This window comes from Nicotiana tabacum, chromosome 7 (assembly GCF_000715075.1).
Source record: "Nicotiana tabacum cultivar K326 chromosome 7, ASM71507v2, whole genome shotgun sequence".
In the NCBI taxonomy this organism is placed as follows: Eukaryota; Viridiplantae; Streptophyta; class Magnoliopsida; order Solanales; family Solanaceae; genus Nicotiana; species Nicotiana tabacum.
This window is the reverse complement of record NC_134086.1, coordinates 139,024,843-139,052,503: the sequence shown is the minus strand read 5'-3', so window position 1 is coordinate 139,052,503 and position 27,661 is coordinate 139,024,843. Positions and strand designations below refer to the sequence as shown.

The following is a 27,661-nucleotide window of genomic DNA, read 5'->3' as shown; positions in this document are numbered from 1 at the left end:
CTACTAAAATAAACGGGTAATGCAAGGAGAAGAAAATTACTAACCTATTAACCCCATAAATCCACCGGAAATCCACGATGAAAGCGTAGCTTGAGATGGTCGTCAGGAATCGCCTTTACAGTAGCTCCTTGTAGATGTATCGAACTTTGAGTACTGACTTGGGTAAGTTTGGTTTTAACGCTTTTTATCTTGTGGGTCGGGTAGGGTCCGTTAAGGTCGGGTAGGGTCGGATTAGTTATTATAAGGTAATGGGTTAAAATTAATTAAAATCAAATGCATGACATATACGGATGTCTTGTTAACACGATTTGGTCAAAGAAAGTGGGTACTAGATATGTGGATTTGGGCCAAAGGTTGGGTGATAAAATATGTATTAAGCCTAACAAGTCCCTCCACCGTACAAATCAGCAGAAACGCCGCAGTAACTAGTGCATGCTTTTATTACTCATAGAGGAGGAAGGAATCGAATTCCAAAACCAGGAAGGAAGGAAAAAACAGCAGATAGAGCAAGTTCCAAGAATGGTGGCTCGAAAATTCGCCGTTAGTCACAACGACTCCACCTTCGACATCGACTACGACACTGACGATGGCTTCGAAGTCCTCTTCCTCCTCCTCTCATTCTCATTTCTTCAAATTCATCCTCCTTTTCATTTACAAACCTTTTTCTCTTCTCTCTTCCTTTTTCCAGGTCCTCAAATACCAGCTCTTCTCTCTCACTTCTGTTCCTCCCGATCAACAAAAGGTGACGACTTGTAATGTGCACATATTTTACATTTGCTTGTGAATTTTATCATTGATTTTATGTGAAATTGGAACTTCGAGAAGAAATTGGAAGGTTCCGGTGATCTGATTGTATTCTACGATCGTGATCTCGTGTTATGTGTTTGTTTGTGTTTTGGTGTATTATAGTGTTCGAGTTGCTAAAAACTGAAAATGATGAGAATATATTGGGAGGAGATACTGATCATATCTTTATTGGATAATTCTGATCTCGAATCAATTATGACCGTGATCTCTAAAATTTGAATCTTAAAGAGAAGCGTTTCAGCGAACTGTGTTAATGCAATGTGTGTGGTTGTGTACTTGCCTCTGAATTTTGAAGTTGATTTTACAATAAAAATGGAAATTTTGAAGATATTTAGAGGAGAGATGATAAGATTGTATCATATGACCCTGATCTCGAGTAAATCTCTTGATAAGCTTGATAAAAATTGAATTGAAGAGATGTTTTGTTATGCATATGTCCATATGATATGTAATTGCATGAACATGCTAGCGCGAATTTGAGTATTCGATTTGTTAAAATTGAAATGATTGTGAACTTGAGCATTTTATTTGTTAAAATTGAAATGATGAGAAGATATTGGGAAGAGATGATCAAATTGTATCCGACGAGTCAGATCTCGCTTCAATATCAGATAAGCTCCGGTTGGTATCACTTGATGGAGATGCAGATGAAATATCAGCTCAGGAGAAAGAAAAGTCAGAAATAGCGATGTCAGATGAAGAGTTGGCTCGGATTCTTCAGGTTCTGCATTGAATTTTTTGGTTTATGTTGTCACGCATTTGTGTTATTTGATGTCAGATGTTTTTTTTTTGAACTGCCAATGTGATTGCAGTATAAGTAGTTTTGAGCTATGTGCTTCACTTTGAATAAATATAACAAAAATGAATGTAATGATGGTAGTGGGATTCTAGAGGAAAGCAAGAGATGTAAAGGTGGAGCTATAATTAGCTAGAGCATTTTGAAGTCGGAAGTAATTCTAATTATCAATATATGTTCTGATCATATACCATAAAACACTATATATCATGTTATGATGTTAACACTCATTTATTATCATGTGATTGTGCATCTAGGCAGAAGAAGAAGCTCTTATGATGCAGCAGTTTGTTGCTAGTGAAAATAAGGAGCAAGTTGAACAGCGGATACGGCCATATGTTAATCAAGTTCTAATGGTATCTCTTGTTGGGTCTGGATTTCTTTTGATCCATCTTAACTTGTGTTGCATAGTTGTTTCTTTAGGTATTCTAATTTAGAAGCCTAAAAAATGTGATGCATTTCCATAAATAATATATTTTTTAAAAGAATTTGAATATATCATAAATACTAACTACTCCTATGCACTTTTTTGATGTTTCAAGAATTCAAATGTTCTGCGATTCAACTTTGGTATGCTTCTTGATGTCTTTTGCAATACCAACTTTGCGCACAAAATCCTATAATCAATTTGATATTATTTTTTTTCTCTGAATAGGAGTAAAGTATGTAAATTATGCCATATCCTTAATCTCACTTTTCTCTTAATTCTGTGGATGGAGTGGGATGGATAGAGTAATTCATCATTGACTTTTAGACTGGAAAAGTGGAATGCAGTAGAAGTTGTGGATTGGTTTTGTTTCCCTAGTCTTAGGATAACTTATGCTCAAATTATGATATAATTTAAAACCAGTTTCCCTTGATAGATAATAAAATGTCTCTCCTCATGTTGTAGTATGAAGATCTGCATCGGCAAGAAATGGCTCGAAAGACGGTTCCTGTGGACAAGCTTGAGGAGAAAGCATTGATTTCTTTGGGAAGGGTTAGAACTATCATCTTGCAATTTATTGTTGTGCAGTAATTGTGTATAATGAGTATAATATTTAACTTTGAAAAAATTAACTTATGAGGTGTGTTGTTTGGTTGGAAACAGATTGAGATGTTGACAATGTATTCATCATGTAATAAGATTTACTGCCCTTTCTTTCAGTTAAAGAAACCTTCTCAAGAGTGGCAAACATAGATGTACCTATCTCTTCTGGTGTTTAAGAGATAAATTTTGTAAGAAATCAATGTTGCTTGATCTGTTGTCTCTGACAACCATTGATGAACTGATTCATGTGCACCTTTTAGTAGGTTGCCTCAATTTCTTCTTTCCTTTTTCCTGAAAGAAAATTAAGTTAACGTTGGCTGTGAGTTTTTACTTGAAACTGAGTTTTGTTACTGACAAGAAGATGATTGTCACTTCAGTTTGAATATGTTATTATGGGCCTCAGACCAGATATAGCTTGTTCTCAAATAATTAGATTTATTTTTGAAATGAAATATAAATAAAAAAGATGTAGCAACAAGAAGAACATGTTTTATTCATACAAATTTTAAACCAATTCAGAATATACGATACTTCTTACTTGACATAGCTTGTCACATGGGTAATGAGTGTGAGCTTAGTTTCAGTCTAAGTATGAGATTTTGTAGGTTGACATCTGCCAGAATTTCTGACATCTGTACTATATCTGCTTAGGAGGGAAACTTGAGACCATCAAAAGTTGAACAAGATAATGCTTTCCTATTACAACTGCTATTCTGGTTTAAACAATCATTCAGGTAATTTCTTGACTTTGCCGTTAATTCAGATTTTCATCACTAAGGAATGAATCAATTTTCATTCATTCTACTTTTGTGCGATGGCGTTGTTAGTATCTATCTATATGCTGAAACTGCAGTACAAGAACTAATATGAGTTAGTACATCATGGGCTCTAAGTCATTTAAATCTTATGTTTTAATCAAAGTATTCTTCCAACACTTCTGATCTGGTTGTGGATTTTCTGCTGTTCTTTTAGTTTTCCCCGAAGACCAAGCCTACAATGAGCCTCTAACTGGGGCCTTGACTTCACTATTCAAAGTGAAACAAATGATTTCACCTCATCTGAAAAGCTTAGTTATTTAAGAGGAAAGACATTTGGATATTTCTTATAATATCTTCTCTCCGTTGCTTGAGCTTGAGTACTTAGCTGGCGGAGGACCAATACCCTATCTATGGTTGCAGTCAATGAAATCATGTCTCCTTGGTGGATGTGTTGTACCTACTTCACCCAATAACTAAATTATATTGTCCGTAAACACTTGACAGTAAATATTTTTCACCTGATGGCCTCATAGGTTTGGTCTAGTGGTAAGAGCGCAACCCTATTGCAGACAAAAGCCTAGTATTTAATTGGAAAAGGGTAGATGGAAAGGCCCATTATTCACTGAGTTTCGAAACGTGCGCCACTGGTCCTCGACGATTTCTCGGTTATCAAAAGAAAAAATATTGTCACTTGATTTAAGAGACTTTCTTTCCTTGCCAACATTGTCTTTTGAGAAATCATCTATTAAACCCGATTTTATTATTTTAAATTTAACTAATTTGATGAATTACTCCTAAAGGTTGACATTAAGCTAGTGCTGACTCACCTCAAACTAGTGCTAGTTGATGAGAGTTACTTCGGAAACAAAAAAGTATAGTCAAATTTCTCTGGGGTATTATCTTAATTTTAATAAAATGCAATAAGGTAAAGTATGGCTTGACGTTCATAACATATATTGATAGTTAGCAATCGTTGTTTCTGGATCACATAACTTCGCTTAAATTTCTATTTGTTGTCCTAAGTTGTGCGGACTCTTTGTTTTTGGTGCCGCACTCCCGAATTCGGTCAACTAACTTCAGATACTTTGACCCGAGTCCATCGACAAATTGGGGGGGGGGAATTGAGATTTTGATTTTTTAAAATTAAAAATAAAACAAATAAGACATGGAAAATGCGCATACCTTCAATATTGTAGTACTTTTGTCTCATATTTGCTGCTTTGTGTTTTAGAAACACCAAGAATTCAAGGGGTCGTGTTCTGAGTTCGGACTTCTGGTAGATAGTAGCAGCGATATAGATGTAGGGCTTTTCATAGAATATCTCTAAAAATTTATAATATTTTTATAGCTCTATTTTTTATAATTTTAAATCTTCTTAGCCGAATCCCCACACCCATATCCGTACCTGGATCCGCACCCCCGAATCTTAAAATTCAGATTTTGCCGAATCCGACACTCGGATCCGTGCCCGTATCGGATACCTTTACCCGAGGCCAACCAACTTAGACGTTGTCTACTCTCTCCCCGCCTAATCAATGAATTGCTTTTATAAAATGGCTTTGATACGGAGCAGCTGTATGTTGCGTTCTAAAAAATAAGAATCAGCCAATTAATTATGCATCAGTCCCAAACTAATTGTGGTCAATTATATGAATTCTTTTATCAATTTCGCTCTATTCAAGCCCATTTCGTTTCAATACTAAATACTATCTTTTAGGGTAGATTTGGGGTTCTTTTTTTTTTTTTTTTTTAAAGAATGGAATTTTGGTGTTATGTAAGACAAGAGGTTCTCTAAATCTCACTTTTGTCCTTACATGGACATAGAAGTCTCTAACCCTGACAAACAATGCACTAATGTAAGTGTAACAACAACTAAACTGAGCTTGCAACTCGTTGCTGTTGGCTTTATGTACCCTTTGCTATGTTGTGTCCTACTCTTAGCTAAGTTTATATTGATTGCAAGAGCTCATAAGCCTTTCCAGATTATTTCCTCCACATGATTTTGGGTTATCTTGTACCCTTTTATAACCTTAAATTGTCATAGTATTGCACCTACGTGTTAGTGCACATGGAGGTTTATGTAGGATCTGATCAGACCATCTCAGGCGAGCTTTCGTTTTATCCTCTACGTGTGTCGTGTACTACTTGCACCTTTTGCCGGAACGTGATCATTTTTTATTTTGTCCAAATGACTGCACATCGATTTAGCATCCACTTTTTAATGACTTCATCTTGAGGATATGTTGGGCCTTTAAGGCCCAATGTTTACCCCGCAAATGACACTATTCTCATTTTATTTTTCATTGTCATTGTAGGTGGGTAAATGCGCCTCCTTGTGATAGTTGTGGTAATGAAACCAGAAGTCAAGGCATGGGAGTTGCAAATTCTTCTGAAACACAATATGGTGCTTCACGAGTTGAACTTTATCGGTATGTCTGGAAAACATATTTCTTCCACATTCTATGTGGTGTTAGATAGGCTCTTAGGAAGATTATCCCTCATTTCTCTTGGTTTCTAGTAACTAGTTGGTAGTTCTAAACAGAAAAGTACGTTTTTGTAACAAGCTTCTTAATCAATATCAGTGAGTTTCTTCCAGGAATCCTTATCAACTTTTACTAAAATCGTGGTCTTTTGATAAGTTATTGCTCAAAATGTATTTCCCGTGATATAGTATAGTCTCTCAGAGTTCTATGCTGGTTTTCTCGGTTGAAATCTTTTGAGACCATTGCTAGCTCTATACGACTAAAGGGGTAAATGTAAGATTCCATTGCCTATTCCAGTAACATAGTAATGCTCTTCGCTTACAGTTGACAACCCAAATGATGCCTCGATTGAACGAAACTCACATGTGAGGATCTCTTGGAGCTCTGCTTTGCTATTCTGACACCTCTTTAAGCATTAGAATTTTCTCTCTGGAGGGATATAGGCTTCCCTCTTCTCTTTGAGTAACCGGAAAATAGCAAGGTTGTCTTATAACATTTATCTCTAATGTTCGCAGCTGCAATTCATGTTCAAATATCACCCGTTTCCCAAGATACAATGACCCATTGAAGGTACTAGATACATCTGCCACTGGAAGAATTCTTATCACAAATTCTGACTGACATTTATGCAGCTTCTTGAGACAAGAAAGGGGCGGTGCGGGGAATGGGCCAACTGCTTCACGCTCTATTGTAAGGCTTTTGGTTATGATTCTCGTTTGGTAAGTCTCTTCTCCAAGAAAGCATATTTGATGTCAAACATGTTTAGATGTTCGCCATTGTGCTCTACTTCACTGCATGTTGGATTCAATTTTCATCAATCCTATGTAATTGTTCAGTTCTTAGTTATGTCTTGGAAGCATTAGTGACTGGTGAATTACTTATTATACATACAACACTACTGCAACAACAACAACAACCAAGTGAGATCCCACAGGTGGGGTCTGGGGAGGGTAGTGTGTACGCAGACCTTACCCCTACTCCGGAGGAGTGGAGAGGCTGTTTCTGGTAGACGAATTACTCATTATACATAAGATTAAAATTAGGAAATTGACAAATATGCAAATAAAGACATTGAAGAACCTGCAGCAACAAAGTGTCATTTTAAAATGATGATAAGAAGACCAAACTTCTATAAATTGAAGAAATATTAACAAATAGCTGGATAAAAGGCGAATAAATCTGGAACATTTGTTATTTGTGTGAAGAACTTTAGAGAAGCCTAGAGCTCCTTCCACCTGGAATACTGATTTTCTAAAACAGAATTCACAAAAGGCTTGGATCATATCTTGTCACCAACTTCCTCAGAAACTGCCAGCACTTTGTGGTTTTTAATCTTTTTGTGTTGGTATAAGAAGCTTTACAAAATACAAAGAGATACTTAACTCGAGAACCAGATAGGAGTGCTATCTCTTCTTTATATCCGCCTGGGTGGATTTAATCTTTTTCCTTTTTCTGTTCAGAAATCCAAATTAGCAGTAGATAATTAAAAGATGTATTCAGTTTTACCAGAGGGAAAGAATAACAAATAAAATGGGTAAAAAATTCCTTAAAATGCTAGAAGAGGCGTGCAAGGAGTGACTACCCTGGACACTGGCCTAAAGCGGAAACGTTGAAGATATCTACTTGCCTGAAATACACTGCATTTTGCTTCAGATTCAATTGCACTCTTCATTGTCAACTGCCAAGTCTTGTTTCCTTTTCCAGTTTTTCTGCAAGCTCATGTCTATTAAGCATTACTGCGTCATGTTGCTTTTAGCAAGAAACCATCTTTCATGGCCACATGATTGCTGTCTTCCCTTATGGTGCTTTTCTTTATTGTTTTTACTTAGGTAAAAATTATGTGCTACAGTGCTAAAAGTTAATTTCTGATGGTTTCAAGGAACCTCTACCTTTGACAGCCATCCAATTTGTCAAGTTTATTGACTTAATCAGGGATATCTCTAGGAGCCCATATTACTGTAAAATTTGAGAGCCCCAAAAGAAGTCTTGTAAGGGAATCATCTGTTTTTACAGAATAACATTTGACTTAACTTCTCCTTCTATTGTTTCACTTTCCAGATTCTGGACTTCACTGATCATGTCTGGACAGAGTGCTTTTCACCATCTCTGGGAAGGTAATATCTTTTTCAATGGGCTAGCTCTATAAATTTGTTACAATGATCCAGAACATGAAGTGATGGGGCCAAATCATGCAGATGGATGCATCTTGATCCTTGTGAAGGAATATATGACAATCCTCTTTTATATGAGAAGGGGTATTTTCTCTTTGCCAATTTTACCTCTTGGTAGATGTGATTTCTTATTGTAACTAATGTAGCAATCACATAATTCATGACGTGATCTTGGTTGTATTAATATAAAATTTGCTCCAGAAGCTGACTGGTGGACTATTTTACCCTGTCATAGTATCATATATAGTGACATGCCTGCAAAATGTAGGAATTTGCATTCATGTAAAATCTGTTGCAACTGTAACGGTCAGGAAGTGGTGGAAGTTTTAAAAGAAGCGTGTTTTGAAATTGTGAAAGTGTGTCTAATTTATTGACAACAGAACCAAACCTCAATTTAGCAATGGTAATTTTCAGTATAACTTTGCATATATTTAAGTACTATCTTTTTATTGTGGCTAGCACTTCACATGTTCACGAAATATTTAGGAGAACAAATTCGCACTGGTACTATGATCCCATTCTATCTATTATTGCCATTATATGATACACTATTTTTTACCTGCCTTCTTAATTTTGGTGTTTCAACCTTTTCCTACCCGCCTTCTTATTTTTAGTGTTTCAACCTTTCTCTGAAGATGGAAAAAGAATTTGAACTATGTGATTGCTATTGCAAAAGATGGTGTGCATGACGTCACTAAGCGTTACACCAGGAAGTGGCCTGAGGTACTGTTAGTTGAGTGTCCCTTTATTGATCCTTCTATGAGCTCGTGAGTTTCTGCAAGTGAGATAAATGTTCTTTTATCATGAAGGTTCTTTCTCGGCGAAACATCACCTCAGAGCCTGCTCTCTCTGCTGTTCTTTCTGATATAACTAGGGAACTGCAGAAAAAATTATCTGCTGAAGTGATTTCAGCACTGGAAGATCGGGACAGAACCGAAATGGATGTCATTGAGCGAGAATTGTATTCTAAAGATGATGCTGTAGTCTCATTACCTGGAAGACTGAGTGGAGATAAGGAGTGGCGCATAGCAAGATCGGAATTTGTCTCTGATGAAAAGAACTCTCTAAGCTCTTCATTTTGTCCAGTTCGCAGATGCGTAGATGATCATGTTACAAAGATCTACAGTGCCTTTTCCCCTGTTCTTACAAAGTTAATAGAGTACTCGCCCTCTAAAACAACAGCTATTCAAGTTCTTGAGATTTTCAGAAAGATATTGGTTGATCTAAAGAGTTCCCCTTTCCGAACCAGGAGAACCTCTGTGAAATCAGTTTCAAGTAGTTCTGGTGAAATTTTCAGTAAGACGTTGGCATCTTTCGGCCAGTTACTTGATGCTCTTTCTTTGAAGAGTGAGTTAGGTTCAAATGGGAGTATTGATATAAGTTTAGCTTCTGATCCTGTTAAAACTTCTGTTGCTCTGCCTGTCGTGTTCCACGCAGTGGATGATGTGATTTACAATGTTGGACAATGTGCTAGACTAGATAGCAGGTCCCTCGCTTGGCCACTGCTTAAGTTGAACAGATTATGTTCTGGTCTAGTCCTTGCTAGCGGGGAGGAGCTTCCTTTTGGAATTGTGAGTAACATTGGTTTGTATAATAAAAACTGTTACTTTCAAGAAATTCTAGTCATGTGGAAGAGAAGTTCCCGATATAGTTATGTTGGCGAAGAATCTTAATTCTCTCGTTCTAAATACATCAGGCTACATGTGCATTTGATGGAACACGGATGTCAAAGTGGGAAGAACCAAATGGTGCAGCAGGTAAGCTTAAGCAAAAATGTAACTGTAGCATAACATCATTGTTTCTCATCTATGTCAACTGCATTAGGTTATATCTCCCGTTCTTTTCGATGTGTTACTTCTTTATGTTCATCAGTAAATAGGTCTGCTATGATGGTGAATTTCGCATAGTATAGTTTGTAACTTTGCTTTAATAGCTTGAATTTAGGACGTCCTTTCTCTAGTTTTTAAGTTTACATCTGTAAGGATCATGGTTTGTGATGTATGCGGTAAGCACACGTCATGGGTTTGAACCCTTCCTCATACAAAAAGCCTGGTATTTAAGTGTAGTACGGCAGAGGGACGTCCCACTTTCCACCAAGGTTTGAACTGTGCACCACTGATCCTCGGGGATTTCTTGGTTTATTGAAAAACAAAGGAAAGATCCAAGTCTTCATACCTTAGGAAGCCCTGAAAATCGAAGGACATCATTTTAACAACTTAGGGTGAGGAGGTCCCTAAACAAGAGGAAAGAAAATCAGAAAAGCATGTAACTCATGGATGGAGTTATTGTGAAGTTTAGAGCTAAAGAGTAAGGAGAAATTAATATAGTAACTTTGATGTATCGGTGCCTGCTGATATTGGTCACCTAAACCCCGGGGTTTGTGTTTTTGTTCTTCCCCAAATGTTTCGTAACATAACAAGCAGCTCGTATTGCAACACAATCTTTATGCATCTCCTTCTGGTTGGAGTAAGTCCTTATTTCCTTTACGAAGCCCAATATTTCCGATGGCCAAAGAGATCACTGTTATCTCAATGATGTTCATGTAGATAAATTAAAGTCATATTTAAGTCCATGGTGTGGGCCCAACGGCCAAAGAGATCACTGTTATCTAAATGGTGTAGATGTAGATAATTAAATGTCATATTGTTGACCACCAGACATTACTGTACTAAATTCTTTGATATCTTCTTGATTCTGATGGATGTTTTCCACTTGGTGGTGAAAACCGTTGTATGCGGTGAAATCAGAGGGGTCTATTTCTCGTCGCTAAGGTGCATTCGGGGAGTCATATCAACATCTCGAGGCTGCAGGATTACGATCGAGCTCCCTCCTTCGAGGTTCGTTCGCGATCCAGTAAAGATTCCGAGGACGGGGGATTCCCGAGGCGAGCAGCTAGAATCAGCAAACACTAGCACCATGCCTAGCCGTCCCATCCCTGTATCTTTACATTTAATGTACTCTGTACTATATTGTATTCCCTCTCCTATACAAGGAGAATCCATGCCACTTTGTAAAGGGCTGATGTTGCTCCAACCATTTTTCTCCACAAGATCAATAATATCTCTCTCCTTTTTCTCTCTAACTCGCTTGCTCTTATTGACTCGAGGCCACTTTGGCATTCAATTTTCTCCTACTTATTCTTCATTTATTACTTGGTATTAGCCATAAATAACCTTGTTTAATCGTATCTTAACTGTTATCCCATTCCCGACTACCCTCGATAGCTCGAGATCGAGCTCAGGTATCGACCTCGAGGTCCTCCGTTGACCAGTGCGAAGCCGGGTAGTAAGCCCCTCGGTTTGATTACTGCCTCGTTTTAGCTTGCATTTCATCGTTAAACTTCATATTCCTAGCATCATTTGCTCTAACAGCTAGCAAGAAAATAGATCACATATTTTTAGAATCCCATTTACAAATTTAATTGTTGTTACCATTTTCACGGTAAACAATTTGGCGCCCACCGTGGGGCTAAAAATAATAGTGATTATTTTCTTGTTGGTTCCATCACAAAAACGCAAGTTATCTTTCACACTTTTACTTATCCAAGATCTCTTGATTTCAGGTCAAAATGTCTGGCTCGATGAACAAAGTTGAGAACGACAACGTCGAAAACTACGGGAAAATGGCGTGGCTGCTCCAGCTGCCGGAGAGCAACCACAAAATCCTAATGACGTGCCCGGACCAGTTCCAGCGGACGCGGATTCACAGGACGCACAACAGGTCGATGAAACCTCACACACCGATGGGAGCGTACGGCATAACGACCAACAAGAAGCTCAAAGAACCCCAGCCCGGGAAGAACAGGAAGTTAGTCTTCATGTTATTTTTGAAATGTTGCAGGCACAACAGTTGGCCATTGATCAGTTACAAAGCCATCCAAAGACTCCCAGCACAACAACGCCGGAAACAGCTCCCCCCGTCGAACAAGCACCGGAGAGGTCAAGCAACGACGGATCGGTAGCCGATCCTGCCATCGTGAGAATGCTGGAAGATCTCACCAAAAGGATCGAGTCAGGCGAGAAAATGATAGCAGCCAATGATAAAAAGGTCGATACCTATAACTTCAGAGTTGACCAAATCCCGGGTGCATCCCAAGTCCTGAAAGGTGTAGATTAGAGAAAGTTCGTGCAACGGCCGTTCCCAAAGGAAGCGGCTCCGAAACCCATTCCGAAGAAGTTCAGAATGCCAGAACTCCCAAAATACAACGGGACCTCGGATCCGAACGAACACGTCACCGCCTACACGTGTGCGATGAAGGGCAACGACATAAATAACGATGAGACCGAGTCAGTCCTACTGAAGAAATTTGGAGAAACGCTCTCGAAGGGGGCCATGATGTGGTACCACAACCTAGCTCCCAACTCCAGAGATTCGTTCGCCATGCTGGCGGACTCTTTCGTAAGGGCGCACGCCGGTGCCATCAAGGTAGCAACAAGGCAGTCCGACGTGTTCAAGATTAAGCAAAGGGAGAACGAAATGCTGCGAGAATTCGTGTCTCGTTTCCGGACAGAACGAATGGAGCTAACCCCGGCCTCTGACGACTGGGCAGTGCAGGCCTTCACTCAAGGCCTGAATGAACGAAGCTCGGTGGCATCAAGGCAGCTGAAAGAGAATCTGATCGAGTATCCCGCTGTAAGCTGGTCGGACGTCCACAACGGATACCAGTCGAAGATCAGGGTCGAGGACGACCAACTGGGAGTCCCTTCGGGCACAGTATACCCGAGCAGGCTCTTGGTGAAGGAGTCAAGGTCGAATAAAAAGAGGTACCAGCCATAACCCGATGATAGGAGAAACGCTCCAAAGCGCAATCCGCCCCGTAACAACTGATTGGTAAACCAAGGACAGAACCCTCGGGGACCCCTCAACAGAGGTGGCTTCGACGGGTACGCAGGGCTAACAGGGGCGCCCCGCCTATCAGAGTATAGCTTCAACGTCGATGTGTCAGACATCGTGTTCGCCATTAGCAAAACCAGGGACGCCAGATGGCCCAGACTGGTACATTCGGATCCTTCCCACAAGAACTACAGTTTGATTTGCGAGTTTCACAACTCGCACGGGCACCGAGCCGAAGATTGCAGGCAGCTCTGAGAGGAAGTGGCCTGATTGCTCGATAACGGGCACCTTCGGGAATTTCTCAGCAACCGGGCTAAAAACCAATCTCCAGAAAGAGAAATAGCCGAAAGGAACAAAGCAGATGAGCCCCAACACGTCATCCACACGATTTTTGATGGTCAACCCAGACGCATTCAAATAAAGGACCACTTAGCTACCGCCGAATAAGCGCCAGAACTTGAGAGCGCCGTCACCACCAAGGTATAATCACCCATCCCTCTTTCCATCTTCTACTTCACGACAACTCTTACGCAGGCCAACAACCAAGGTAATCGGGACGCCACTCCGGCTCGAAGACCCTGAGGCTTCAAAGCGCCCGTTGCACTCTTTTCCTTTGATCTGTTTTTTATCCCGAAACGGGTTCTTATCGACAGGGGTTTTTAACGAGGTAACGCCCGCGCACTTCCCGAGAAGGAATTAGCGAGCCTGCGAGCTTTCTCTGCAACCAACCCCACTCCGGGAAATGACAAACAAAGCTCCAATAGGAAATGGTGCACCGGACCAAACGGTCCAAGGAGCCGCGCCCACGCGGGCCGAGCTTGCAACAACAAAACAGCATGTATTTACGCCAAGCAATAAAGAATATCTTTCAGTATCTCGTACTCCAGAAAAGGGGATTTCAACATGCTCACGACAAGGATCCCTCCACCAAATGCGTCCCGAAATACTCGGAGACTTAGCGTCAACAATTTGGCACCCGCACGACCCCAGGGTCGGAACTCCGGGCTCATAAGGCCCCAACGAGGCAGTTCCGAGCTCACGAATAACGGCCTTCGAGCCTAAGCAAACTTGATGAGTTGGAGACTGTCACCAGTCGCCATGCACTGGAAAACCCGAAACTGTAAGACCCCGAGCGGGCAAACTCGGCATAACCAGATCTATTCTACATAGCAACAAAAAACTGTAAGACCTCAACAGGCATGACAAACTGTAAGACCTCATCATGCATGACAAACTGTAAGACCTCAACTGGCATGACAAATTGTAAGACCTAAACAGGCTTGAAAATTTTGTAAGACCTTACTACAGGCGTAAAACTCAATCCCGAAGTTTAGGCTATACGTCGTATTTGTAAGAATCCTGAAAGGGCATACCCTCGGTGTAGACGCCTAAACTATCACTCGGGATAAAAAACGGCTCCGGCCGAACACATATGACTACGGTCAATACGGCTGCTCCAGCCAAATTAACGCGACTCGGGGATGCCCGACTGTTGCTAACAAAATCGCAGGCCATTACTTCGAATATACTTCGAAAAGAACCGGTTAAAACAGGCTTCCCTCAACAAGCAAAAACGAGCTCGACCATGTCAGCTCCAAATCACAAGGCTTCGAGCTACTCAGCCTATGAGCTAAGAACCTTCCGAGGTGCTCGAACATCGCCGCTAACGACTTGAAATCAAGGTTCTTCCAGAACCGACGACGGGTCAGGCAAAATCATTTCAAAACGACCTTAACGAGCGAAAAACAAAGCCTACAAAAAAGCCCACGGGCAAAAGCGTAAGAGCTATTGTCGCTAGCCAAACGAGCCTCCGGGCCGCACACCAAAAAGTCTCAACGACCAAACAACGTAAGAGCCATTGTCGCCAGCTTGAAAATTGAAAACTTGAGGATTAAAATGTGCTCGAGTCGTAACCTAATTCGGAGATCGGATCCAAAACAGTTAACTACATATGCCTAAGGGCCACATATATAAAAGGTCGCTCCGACCCAAGGCGTAAGAGCCACTATCGCCAGCCCATGCAAACGCAAAACTCGAGGGTAAATTGAGCTCGAGTCGGATCCCGACTCGGAGACTGGACCCGAAGACGGTTAAAGCACGCAAGCCTAAGGGCAAAAAATGAAAACCGCTATTGCCGGCCTAATAAATATCGGGGCCACATTACGGGTTCGGAGGTTTTTGCCAATCCAAGGTCGAATCGACTCAATTGAAACTCCGACGGGCAGAAATGTAGAAGATACAAATTGCGGGGTTCCCCCTCTTATTCTTACATATTGGCGGTAGAGCACTATCTCAACCTACGACATATAATGAAAGCTATATACACAACGAAGAAGGCAGGGAATAGGCGTTCCTCCTTTTTTCGGCAACTACGGTTCGGTGGTCTCCTCATTGTCCTCAGCATCGGACAGAAGGAACTTGGCATCATACTCCTCTCCTTTGGCTTGCTCGATCTCCCCCGAGAGATCGAAGCCCCTGACACGAATCTCCTCGAGGATTTCTCTCCAGGATCTGCACCTCACATACTCCTCGCTATTGTTTGCACGATCGAGGGTCTTCTTCAGCTCAGCTTTAGCAATGGCAGCGCTTCTTGAATAAGCTGCTATTTTCTGTCCCGCCCGGGTATTGTCCATCACAACCTTGGCCCGGACATTCACCGCCTCGGCTTTCGCCCTCGAAAGCTCGGATGACAGCCTTGCGACCATCTTCGCCCGAGCAGAATCATTCGCACGGGCGGTCTGAATTTGCGCCTCAAGAGCGGAAGCCCCGGCCTGAGCCCTCTCTTTGGCCACAAAATGGGCATTCACATGCACCTGCAGCTCGGTGAATTCGCTTTTGGCTTTGCCAACCTCACCCCAGAGTTGTTCCAGCTCATCCGCCTTATCCTTCAACTGAAATAGCAAAACATCAAGGCGACAAAACAAAAAGGGAATGCAGGCCAGCGTGAAATGTAGGGTACCTGTTTCTCCAAGAAGGCCTCTCGGGCCCGGCTTCAGTCCACCTCATGTCGTAAAGAGACGAGCTCGCTTTCCTTTGCCACACAAAGAAGCTTGAGGGATTTCTCCCTATCTCAAGCCTCCCGCAACGGGGCCTCGCAACGAAGTAGTTCGACTTTAAGCCAGTCGAAGGCCTTTGAAAAAAAGCCAGATAAATAAAAGAAAAAAGGGGAGCGCAGGGCCAGAACATTCTTACAGCAGTCGAGACTCACCATAAGGCCAAAGCGTTGAGCCTTGCCGAAGGCCGAAGCACTGTCCGATGGTGTACCACTCCCGGAAGGTTGCCGATCGACCGAATCGCTTCCCCTTAACCGCTGCGAAAAAGTCGCCTCGCTACGAGCCTTCTCGCACCCCGGAACATCTTTCCTTTTACCGGTGCTCCTTGGCCCCGGGGCCAGCCACCTCTCCTCCTCCTCCGAAGGACTTGGCATCGCCTCGAAAGGACTCCCGGCACCTGCAGCAGATAAATCAGATAAGCCGGCAAGAAGGAAGCTATCTCTTAGGAGACAGAACGCCGGGCTCCTACCATGATGCTTCGCCTCCCATCTCCCTTTTGACAGATCTTGCCACCGGCGCCTATCATAAATCGAGCAAGGTGCTAGCTTACGAGACCACTCGGCTAATTCAGGGACCTCGCCGGGCAACCAATGAGTTGCTATAAACAAAGAACAGAAAGATATCATTACGGGGCCAACCTCAGGTTGAGATAAAGGCGGTTCAAACGAAGCACTTACGTGTGAAGTTCCATTTCTTAGGAAACGACAAAAATTCTCCAGGGATAACATCTGTCGTTCGGATTCGAACGAACCGATTCATCCATCCACGGTCCTCATCCTTCTCGCTGCCGATTACAGGAGCTCGGGTGGATCGACGCTGAAGAGCAATCAGGCCTCGATAGCACAATGGCCGGTACAACCTCACGAGGTGGTTGAGGGTAAATTTTATCTCGGCCTTGTCAGCAAAATATCTCATCGACTGCACTATTCTCCAACGAAAGGGATGAACCTGCGCCAATGTTACTTGATATCTTCTACAGAAATCAAGCACGACCCGGTCCGGAGAACCCGGTGCAAGAACATGAATATATAAGCTCAAGAATCCCTCAACATCATAAACATCGGTTCGAGAGAAGCTGTCGATTCAACCTCGGGACACGGCCAGTTTCAGGGCCCCGGTTTGTCTAAAGAGCAGGCCCCGAAGGGCCGACGCCGGAATGCAAAAGCAAAAAGGCAAGGAGAAGGTCTGACAGAATGAAAGCTCCTTTTATACATTGACAAAAAGAAAAAACGTCTTTACACTATCCATTTCCTGGGGGCAGTATACAAAGCAAAAGGGATGGCATACAAAAAAGATTCGGAGACTACTCCTCGTCACTATTGTCTTCCCCTTTATCAAGGGCAATCAAAAGCGCCAATCTTTCCTCCACTGCACGGGCCTTCTTAAGATCAGCTGACAGGTCGATGCCTCTGGCCCCGAGTTCCTCCAAGGTCCCCTCTCCTCGCCTCCGCCTTAGCATGCTCGATAGCTCGGGATAGTTTCTGCTCAGCAGCCATGGATATGTCACGAGCCATTATATGCGCTGTGGCCGTATCCTCCCGATAAGTAGCAGCATCTCGTTCGGCCTCGGACTTAGCCGCGGCCAAAGCAGCAATCTCCATGCGAGTATCCGTGAGAAGATCCCGGGATGCCACCAACTCCCCGACCATTGTTTCATTTCGCTCTCTCAGCCCAGAGATCTACGCATTCAACTGATTAATCCGCGAGCCACTCTGCGTGACCTATGGAAGAAGGGTAAGCCAATGAATATACGAATATGGAACGTATGTGAACACGAGGTAAAAGGTCGGATATGAGCAAGGCAAAATACCTGAGCAGCAAGATTGGCCTTCTCCCGGAGCGTCGTCTCCAAAGCGGCCCGAAGTTCTCCCAGCTTCTTATCTCCCCGGGCAGAGCGAGCCTCCGAATCCTGCAGCTTCGAAGTAACTTTCTTACGCTCCTTTTCGTGATAAGAAAGCTCCCCGCGGAGCCGGAGGATGGCATGGTTGTACATCTCCTTACACTGCGGCACAACGGAAAAGTTAGAAAGACGACGAATGACGCCTGGGGACGAAAGAAATGCACGAGGAATGACTATCACCTGCTGCAAGGACTTCTCCGGCGCTTTAACGGCGCCAGGAATATCGAGATCATCTCTGTTGATAACGCCATCGAAAATGTTGGCAATAAAGTCCCCCCACCCCTTGAGAAGAGTCCCAGCTGTGGCGCTAATCATCCCGTGGGCATCTCGCAGTCCCCTGATGAAACCGGAAAGTTCGAAATAAAGTCATTTAGTTCGCTGATTTCTCCAAGTGGCAACCTACGTTCCTGGAAGGCCCCGAGCTCCGATCCCTCGGGGTCAACACCAACGATCCCCCTGGCAGAAGCTGCATCAAATCCGGCTGCGCGATTCGAAGCTACATCAACGTCCTCTTCAAGGACCCCCGACCCACGAGCCCGATCAGAGCCAGCCATTCCGGACTCAGCAACCTCCGACCAGGACGCCTGCAAGTCTCGCACTCGATCTCGTTCTCCTCCTTAACGGGCTTCCATAATCGTCCTCTCCTTCGGTATCAAGATTCGACCCTGAGGTTAGAGCAGCAATCCCGATAGTGGCTCGACGCTCGAGTGGCCTGGTTTTCTTTGCCGCAGGACGGACAATGGCTGCCCTGCTTTTCCTTTTCTTGCTCGTGCCGGGCTCTTAGGCCCCTGCTTCACCATCAGGGGGTGGCCTCATCTGCATATTCTCGCCAAGACCTGCACCTGCACAATAACCGCAATACGCTTTCGCTAAGGGCTTAGAAGGAAACACAAAATACGAAGCATAGGCGGTAAAGAAACCTCACCATGATTCTTGGCCACCCAAAGCTTCTTAGCCAGGCTGGTCCAAGATCGAACGCGGTATGGGAATTTCTCGCTCAACCGCCCGATCCATCCCGACAAATCTGGGACCACCTCCGGGTGCCAAGCAGCGGCTGCAGAAAACACGAGATTATTATGTCAAACGGGAGAATAGTCGAAAAACGGCTAAAGGGAAAATCGCTTATGTCGGGCGTTCCACCTCTCCGGAAAGGGCATCCTCTGGGCCGGGATGATATCCCAGGTCCTCACTCGGATAAACCTGCTCATCCATCCTCGATCCTTTCCCTCATCGACGCTCGCGAAAAAAGATTTTTTGGACTGATGGCGGAGCCTGATTAAGCCTCAATACAGTCGAGGGTTGTACATTCCGATCATATGATTAAGGGTAAGAACCTCACCTTCAACCCCGTCGGTGAAATGTCTAAGCATCAACACTATCCTCCAAAAATAAGGGTAGATCTGACCAAGTGTCACTTGGAATCGGTCGCAGAAGTCAAGAATAACCGGGTAGATCTCCAGGGGAGGAGACTCAACGGATTTATCAGGGCCCATGGTGAATGGGTAAGTGTATACATAAAGGAAGCCAACCTTGAAGTCAGTAATATTATCGTTGGGACTGGGAATCTCTATCTCCACTGCCTTGCTCCATAGGCAGTCCTCCCTCACCTTGCTAATATCGGTCACAACGCTAACGTATCGGGACACGTGCTCAGACCGGCCCGACGTAGATGAAGTAGTATCGTTATCAAAATCCTCTGACGTGTCGAGATCAGGTAGGGTACATTGTTCCAAAGTGGGAATCGATCTGGTTTCTTCCCTAGGTGATCGGGGTGACGATGCAATGTCGTTCCGTCGGGGACCCGTCCTAGAAGTCCTAGCCATGTCAATGGTAAAAATCCTTCTATAAAAAGATGAAAGAGTGGCAAATACAAAATTCTGACTCGCGGGCTTGTAAGTGGGGTGAAAATGGGAAGTATCTAGCAATCAGTGCATTTATAGGAATCGCTGGGGAAGCGGAAAGGACGAGCCGACGGCAGTTCGTGGGTTCCTCGATTACCGCATCTGAAGGCGGCCTTGCACGGTTCTCTGGGGCATGGCATTTAATGCTCTTAAACGGTTGACGTCACAGCATAATGACCTCGAGACGACAGTTCAATATCGTTTCCTATTACTTCACTCTTGGAAACGCGGAGACTATCTATATGCGGTAAAATCAGAGGGGTCTATTTCTCGTCGCTAAGGTGCATTCGGGGAGTCATATCAACATCTTGAGGCTGCAGGATTACGATCGAGCTCCCTCCTTCGAGGTTCGTCCGCGACCCAGTAAAGATTCCAAGGACGGGGGATTCCCGAGGCGAGCAGCTAGAATCAGCAAACACTAGCACCGTGCCTAGCTGTCCCATCCCCATATCTTTACATTTAATGCACTTTGTACTATATTGTATTCCCTCTCCTATATAAGGGGAATCCATGCCACTTTGTAAAGGGCTAATGTTGCTCCAACCATTTTTCTCCACAAGATCAAAAATATCTCTCTCCCCCTTTTCTCTCTAACTCGCTCGCTCTTATTGGCTCGAGGCCACTTTGGCATTCAATTTTCTCCTACTTCTTTATTTATTACTTGGTATTGGCCATAAAGAGCCTTGTTTAATCGTATCTTAACTGTTATCCCCTTCCCGACTACCCCCGATAGCTCGAGATCAAGCTCAAGTATCGACCCCGAGGTCCTCCGTCGACCAGTCCGAAGCTAGGGTAGTAAGCCCCTCGGTTTGATTACTGCCTCGTTTTAGCTTGCATTTCATCGTTAAACTTCATATTCCTAGTATCATTTGCTCTAACAGCTAACAAGAAAATAGATCACATATTTTTAGAATCTCATTTATAAATTTAATTGTTGTTACCATTTTCACGGTAAACAACCGTATCCACATCTCGATACACTAACCATAGGGCATTTATGACTGAAAGAGATGAAATGGATCAGCTTTTAGTATATTCAACACAAATAATTTAAAGGGTGAACGTGTTACTAGCTTCTCATTACAGGTTAATGCAAAATTTATTATTAAGCAATTGTTGCAAGTTGAGAATATGAAAGAGGAAAAAGATGGAAAACATATCTAATTACGGAATTGCTTTGTGGTATCTCTTGTTTCTTAATGTTCATCAACCAGTGAAGGCACCAAAAAGATAAGATTTCCCTCTCTGGAGAATATTGCACTTAGGGCGTCATCAAGATTGTTAAGTAGTTAGTCATGTTTAGTGTCCCACATCGGGAAGTAAATATCTATTATTATGTAATTACTGTATATAAATAGGGTTGTACAATACTTTAATCAATATAATATATTTTTCTCCCGTGCATTCTCACATGGTATCAGAGCGGCAGTGAGAAAACATCAGGGGGAAAAAAAAACCCAGTCGTCGCCGTGCTTCAATTCCGGTGACCTTTTAGGGCTATTTTTTTCGTCAAAACCAATTCCATCGGTGTTGTGCAAAAAAACCAACACCACCACAAGGTCCCCCAACCTCCGGCGACCAAACCTCAGCAAATACCTCTGTCATACGTCGCCTCACGCGACGCCATGCGCCGATCGAAGACAGTCTTCTCTGGCGAGGTCTACTCCACGCGCCGGCGCGTGGAACTTGTTCCGTCAATTTTTTCAGAAAACTCCTTTAGAACAGTCTGATCGCCCTACCATTCCGAGCCTGCCCATATTTTTATTTTTTGATTCCGAGCACTTTGAAAATTTTCCAGCAACTACAGTAGTTTTCCGGCAGTTTTTCGGCAACCACAGTTGATTCTTTGTTTTATTTGGTGCTAATTTGCTAGATCTCTTTTCAATCCAATAATGTCTTTGGGAGTGGATGTATTTGGGTCTAAAAACACGGGTTCTGGAAGTTCTGGTATTATGATTACCTCAGAACCTTTAATGGGAAGTTCAAACTACTTAGCTTGGGCTTCATCTGTCGAGTTGTGGTGTAAAGGTCAAGGAGTTCAAGATCATTTCACAAAAAAGGCTAGCGAAGGTGATGAAAAGGCCAAAACACTTTGGGAGAAGGTCGATGCTCAGTTTTGTAGTATCATGTGGCGATCTATTGATTCCAAGTTGATGCCCTTGTTCCGTCCATTCCAGACATGTTATTTAGTTTGGGAAAAGGCTCGTACTTTATACACTAATGACATATCTCGTTTCTATGATGTAATATCGCGAATGACAAGCTTGAATAAAAAGGAATTGGATATGTCTACTTACTTGGGACAAGTACAGGCAGTCATGGAAGAATTTGAGACGTTGATGCCAGTTTCTGCTAGTATTGAAAAGCAACAAGAGCAACGACAGAAGATGTTTCTAGTTCTTACACTCGCTGGACTCCCTAATGACCTTGATTCAGTATGTGACCAGATTTTGGCTAGTCCGACTGTCCCCACAGTTGATGAATTATTCTCTCGATTACTTCGCCTTGCTGCAGCACCAAGTCACCCAGTGAGCTCATCACAGACACTTGACTCATCTGTTCTCGTATCCCAGTCAGTGGACAATCGGGCATCTCAAACTATGGAGAATAGACGAGGAGGAGGTCGTTTTGGAAGATCTAGACCCAAGTGCTCTTATTGTCATAAACTTGGACACACTCGTGATGTGTGCTATTCTTTACATGATCGTCCACCCGAAAATGCTTATGCTGCTCAGACCAAGACAATAGGCAACCAGGGATTTTCTTTATCTGAAGAGGAGTATAATGAGTTCCTTCAGTATCGAACAAGTAAGCAGACATCTCCACATGTAGCCTCTGTTGCTCAGACCGATACTTCTGTTGCTGGTAATTCCTTTACTTGTGTTTCCCAGTCTAGTACTCTTGGACAATGGGTTGTGGACTCAGCCGCTTCTGATCATATCTCTGGTAATAAATCACTTTTGTCAAATATTGCGTATTCACAGTCTCTTCCCACTGTTACTTTAGCCAATGGGTCTCGAACTAAAGCAAAAAGAGTTGGACAAGCGAATCCCCTACCCTCTGTCACTCTAGATTCCGTTCTTTATGTCCCTGGCTATCCTTTTAATCTTGCATCTGTTAGTCGTTTGACTCGTGCTCTCCATTGTGGTATATATTTTATTGATGATTCTTTTATTATGCAGGACCGCAATACAGGGCAGACGATTGGAACAAGACTTGAATCAGCCGGCCTTTACTACCTTAACTCACTCAATTCCTCCAAGGCATGTCTAGTTACAGATCCTCCGGACCTAATTCACAGACGTTTAGGACATCCAAGCTTATCCAAGCTTCAGAAGATGGTGTCTAGTTTGTCTAGTTTATCTACATTAGAGTGTGAGTCATGTCAGCTCGGGAAACATACTCAAGCCTCCTCTCCTCGTAGTATTGAGAGTCATGCATAGTCTGTTTTTTCTTTAGTTCATTTTGATATATGGGGTCCTAGTAGAGTCAGTTCAACCTTGGGATTTCGCTATTTTGTTAGTTTCATTGATGACCATTCAAGATGTACTTGGATTTTCTTAATAAATATCGTTCTGAGTTGTTTTCTATATTCCAAAATTTTTGTGCTGAAATTAAAAATCAATTTGGTGTTTCTATTCGCACTTTTCGCAGTGATAATGCCTTAGAATATTTATCCTCTCAATTTCAGCAGTTTATGACTTCTCAAAGAATTATTCATCAGACCTCTTGTCCTTACACCCCTCAGCAAAATGGGGTTGCAGAGAGAAAGAATAGGCACATCATTAAGACTACCCGCACACTTCTCATTGAATCTCATGTTCCGTTGCGTTTTGGGGTGATGCAGTTCTCACAATTTGTTATTTGGTTAATCGGATGCCTTCATCTCCCATCCAGAATCAGATTCCGTATGCAGTATTGTTTCTGTGGTCACCCTTATACTCTGTTCCTCCTCGTGTTTTTGGGAGCACTTGTTTCGTTCATAACTTAGCTCCTCGTGCTCTCAAGTGTGTCTTCCTTGGTTATTCTCGTGTTCAAAAGGGATATCGTTGTTACTCACCTGATCTTCGTAAGTACTTTATGTCATCTGACGTCACATTTATTGAGTCTAAACTTTTCTTTACCTCTTCTGACCACCTTGATATATCTGAGGTCTTACATATACCGACCTTTAAGGAGCTTACTATAGCTCCTCCTTTATCTTTCCGCCACAGAAGTCTTACCCATTCCAACCGTTGGGGAGTCTAGTGTGGCTCCTCCTAAATTCCCCGCCCGGGAACACCACTCTAGAGTCTAAACCTTTCTTCACCTCCTGGTTTTGTTGCTCAGGGGGAGTCTAGTGGTCTTGTATGCCGATTGCGCAGGTCACTATATGGTTTGAAACAGTCCCCTCGAGCTTGGTTTGTTAAGTTCAGCACAGTTATTCAGGAGTTCGGCATGACTCGTAGTGAAGCTGATCAATCTGTGCTTTATCGGCATTCTACTCCTAATATGTATATTTATCTGGTGGTTTATGTTGATGATATTGTTATTATTGGCAATGATCAGGATGATATTACTAATCTGAAGCAGCATCTCTTTCAGCACTTCCAGACTAAGTATTTGGGCAGATTGAAGTATTTTCTAGGTATTGAGGTCGCTCAGTCTAGCTCAAGTATTGTTATTTCACAGCGGAAGTATGCCTTAGACATTCTTGAGGAGACTGGAATGATGGGCTGTATACCGATTGACACTCCTATGGATCCGAATGCTAAGCTTCTGTCTGGACAGGGGGAGAAGCCTCTTAGAGATCCTACGAGATATAGGAGGTTGGTTGGCAAATTGAATTACTTCACAGTGACTAGACCTGATATTTCTTTTCCGGTGAGTGTTGTAAGTCAGTTTATGGATTCTCCCTGTGATAGTCACTGGTGGATGTTGTTGTTCGCATTCTTCAGTATATAAAGTCAGCTCCAGGCAAAAGGTTACTATTCGAGGATCGAGGCCACGAGCAGATTGTTGGGTACACAGATGCTGGTTGGCCAGGATTACCTTCTGATAGACGTTATATGTCTGGATATTGTGTTCTAGTAGGAGGTAATTTGGTCTCTTGGAAGAGCAAGAAACAGAATGTAGTTGCTAGATCTAGCGCTGAAGCCGAATATCGGGCCTTGGTTGTGGCAACGTGTGAGCTAGTTTGGATCAAGCAGTTGCTCAAGGAGTTGAAGTTCGGAGATATCAACAAGATGGAACTGGTGTGTGATAATCAAGTTGCTCTTCATATTGCGTCAAATCCGATGTTCCATGAGAGGACTAAACACATTGAGATCGACTGTCACTTTGTCAGAGAAAAGATACTCTCAGGAGATATTGTTACAAAGTTTGTAAAGTCGAATGATCAGCTAGCAGATATTTTTACTAAGTCTCTTACTAGTTCTCGTATTAGTTACATCTGTAACAAGCTCGGTACATATGATTTATATGCACCGGCTTGAGGGGGAGTGTTAAGTAGTTAGTCATGTTTAGTGTCCCACATCGGGAAGTAGATACCTATTATTATGTAATTACTGCATATAAATAGGGTTGTACAACGCTTTAATCAATATAATATATTTTTCTCCAGTGCATTCTCACAAAGATAAAAATGACTCGTACAATCATTGCAATAGTCACTCCTGAGATGAAAAGATGATTTATCTACAGTAATGGAGAGGAAATCAGGCTGTTTAAGCAATTTAATCTGCACTATATCTCAACTTTCAATTCATGGAGTGAGGGCAGCAAGGTTTTAGGTACAACAAAATGAGAAAAACACAGCGACACTTGGAATTTCGTGATACAACTATAGTCACCAAACTGTCCTCGCCTTCAGTTTGAAAATCAGGTATCGCGATAGAATCACTACACTATCATCGCCAATTTTATACCAAATTCTTAATTTAAGACCCTTTGCACACGGTACTACTTCCCTATTGGTCACCTAAGAGTATTTAGCCTTGCAAAGTGGTCCTTGCTGATTCACACAGAATTCCATGTGCCCCATGCTACTCGGGTTAGAGCACAAGGTGGTGATGCTTTTGGCTACTGGATTTTCGCCATCTAGGGTGCAGCATTTGGGCTGCTTCGCCTAGCAGCGGCGCTTCAAGTCAAGGAATTAAAAGAGAGGAATTTATTTTGGAGGGAAAAGAAAAACAAATACACATTGATTTTTAACGGATAAACACATGCTTTTGCATATACATTTTCATTTATCCTTCTTCTTTATAGTTGTTTTTCTATCTGATATTTACTTGTATTCTGCCTTATAGGTTGTTGGATCATATATCAAGTAGCTGGTAACCGGATGTTTGAGCTTGTGGCATATGAGTTAATGTCTGCTAATGATGCTCCAGAGAGAGATCCAAAAGACTGGTATGGTATATTGGCTTCAAAGTGTAGTTCTGAATATATCTTTTCTATCCAGCCAGCAACTTCACATGTATCACTGTGTATGATAACATAGTAATGTAGAAGTGTGATAAGCAGACCTAAATCAAGTATATATTTGACACGGGCTCTCTATAGTGCTAAAATAATAGGAAATGCATTTATGCATAGGTTGAAGTCAGTGAAAGCATGACTAATTAGCACGATGAATTTGAAGTTGCTTAAACAGTATATTGCAACTGCTGCTTGCTGAAAGCAGATGGTTTGACTTGAATGGCTGGTTTACTTCTGTATATGATTATGTGGTTTGTTATCCGAACGAATTTGACAAGTCTGGTATTTCTCCTCTTTAATTCACTATTCTCATATATAATTTCAACTAATAGAACTGGTTTCTGAATAGTTACGAATTTGTTATAGCTTTGGTGACATTTAAGTGCTCATTAGAAAGTTGGCCATTTTAGAGAATCAACTAAAGTTTGATCAACTTTTGGAAGTAATGCAATAGAAAACGTTACTATCATTATGTATAGACTGATGGACTCATTTAATACATTAGGGTGCTAGAAGGAAGTGAAAACGGAGGTTCCAGCTGGCATCTCTTGGATAAACAAACTTCCCAGATGTTCGACAAACGTTTCCAAAGAAAAACATTTACAGTTAGTTCACCAGGCTATTTGGCAAATGCATTCAGGTAAAAGCTCTATCAAAGTCTCTCAACAGATCACTTCTTCGTGATAGGGCAGTTTCTGATCACTGTTAGTAATGGCAGGCTAAGGTTTCTAGCAGTTCGAGATGCGAATGCAAATTCAAGGTTTCAGATTGGCAGCATTGACCTCTATGCAAGCAGCAGTTGATGTTCCTAAACCATAACACACCTGCCCCTTTCTCTGGCTTAGGCTTAAATTCGAAGCTGCTGTTGAAGCTTCACAGTAGACACATTTCTATGTTGTATTTGTGCCCCATTTAATTATATTTCCATCCAGAGCATAGTAATGATAAGGAGCGTCGTTCTTAAAAGTGGGGAAATAAGATTTAATTTTTAATAATTTATTACCTATAACATGTGTACAAACATTCTTTGGGGCAATGCTAAATTGTCAATCTTTACCATAATCATTTCCTTTTCCCTTTATCTATTACTCTTTTTTCGCTGGCCTATTGACTGATTCAGGACCTGTATTGTTTGGGGATGATTAGGATCGATTTGTAAACTTTTAAAATTATTTTCTCGCGATGCAGGATGCTAACGTAAAAGCAACGTTTGATGAGTAGGTGACAAAAATCATTATATACGTATTTGCATGACTAAGATCATTAAATACATAGACTGACAAAGAACATAACCACCACCATTAGCGATGATATAAATACCTAGGAAAAAAATTTAATCAGCGCCAAATCATTAATCTAGACATTTTAGAAATGAGAGTTTGAATCAGGTATTGCAACAGGGATTGACAGGAGTCAGGAGGATTAAGAAGATCGTATGTTCATATAATATGTCATTAACATAGAGAATGA

The 27,661-nt window shown here is 42.2% G+C and overlaps 1 protein-coding gene across 4 annotated transcripts; it reads left to right on the top strand.

Moving 5' to 3' along the window:
- The first annotated feature begins 355 nt into the window (after positions 1–355).
- On the top strand, positions 356–27,250 carry LOC107781868 (peptide-N(4)-(N-acetyl-beta-glucosaminyl)asparagine amidase). Of its 4 annotated transcripts, none has more exons than XM_016602678.2 (17): positions 356–597; positions 689–742; positions 1,419–1,528; positions 1,861–1,959; positions 2,496–2,582; positions 3,285–3,367; positions 5,707–5,820; positions 6,390–6,444; positions 6,507–6,593; positions 7,933–7,988; positions 8,070–8,129; positions 8,681–8,768; positions 8,855–9,616; positions 9,742–9,802; positions 26,020–26,122; positions 26,697–26,831; positions 26,910–27,250. In XM_016602678.2, exons 3-17 carry the CDS (start codon positions 1,496–1,498, stop codon positions 26,992–26,994), a joined length of 1,908 nt encoding a protein of 635 aa, XP_016458164.1. In that variant the 5' UTR covers positions 356–597; positions 689–742; positions 1,419–1,495; the 3' UTR covers positions 26,995–27,250. The 4 variants fall into 4 exon arrangements, with proteins under 4 accessions (XP_016458164.1, XP_016458162.1, XP_016458163.1 ...); XM_016602674.2 differs by having other exon boundaries at positions 385–597; positions 1,361–1,528; XM_016602676.2 differs by lacking the exons at positions 26,020–26,122; positions 26,697–26,831; positions 26,910–27,250 and adding an exon at positions 22,915–23,322 and having other exon boundaries at positions 383–597; positions 1,361–1,528.
- The last annotated feature ends 411 nt before the right edge of the window (positions 27,251–27,661 follow it).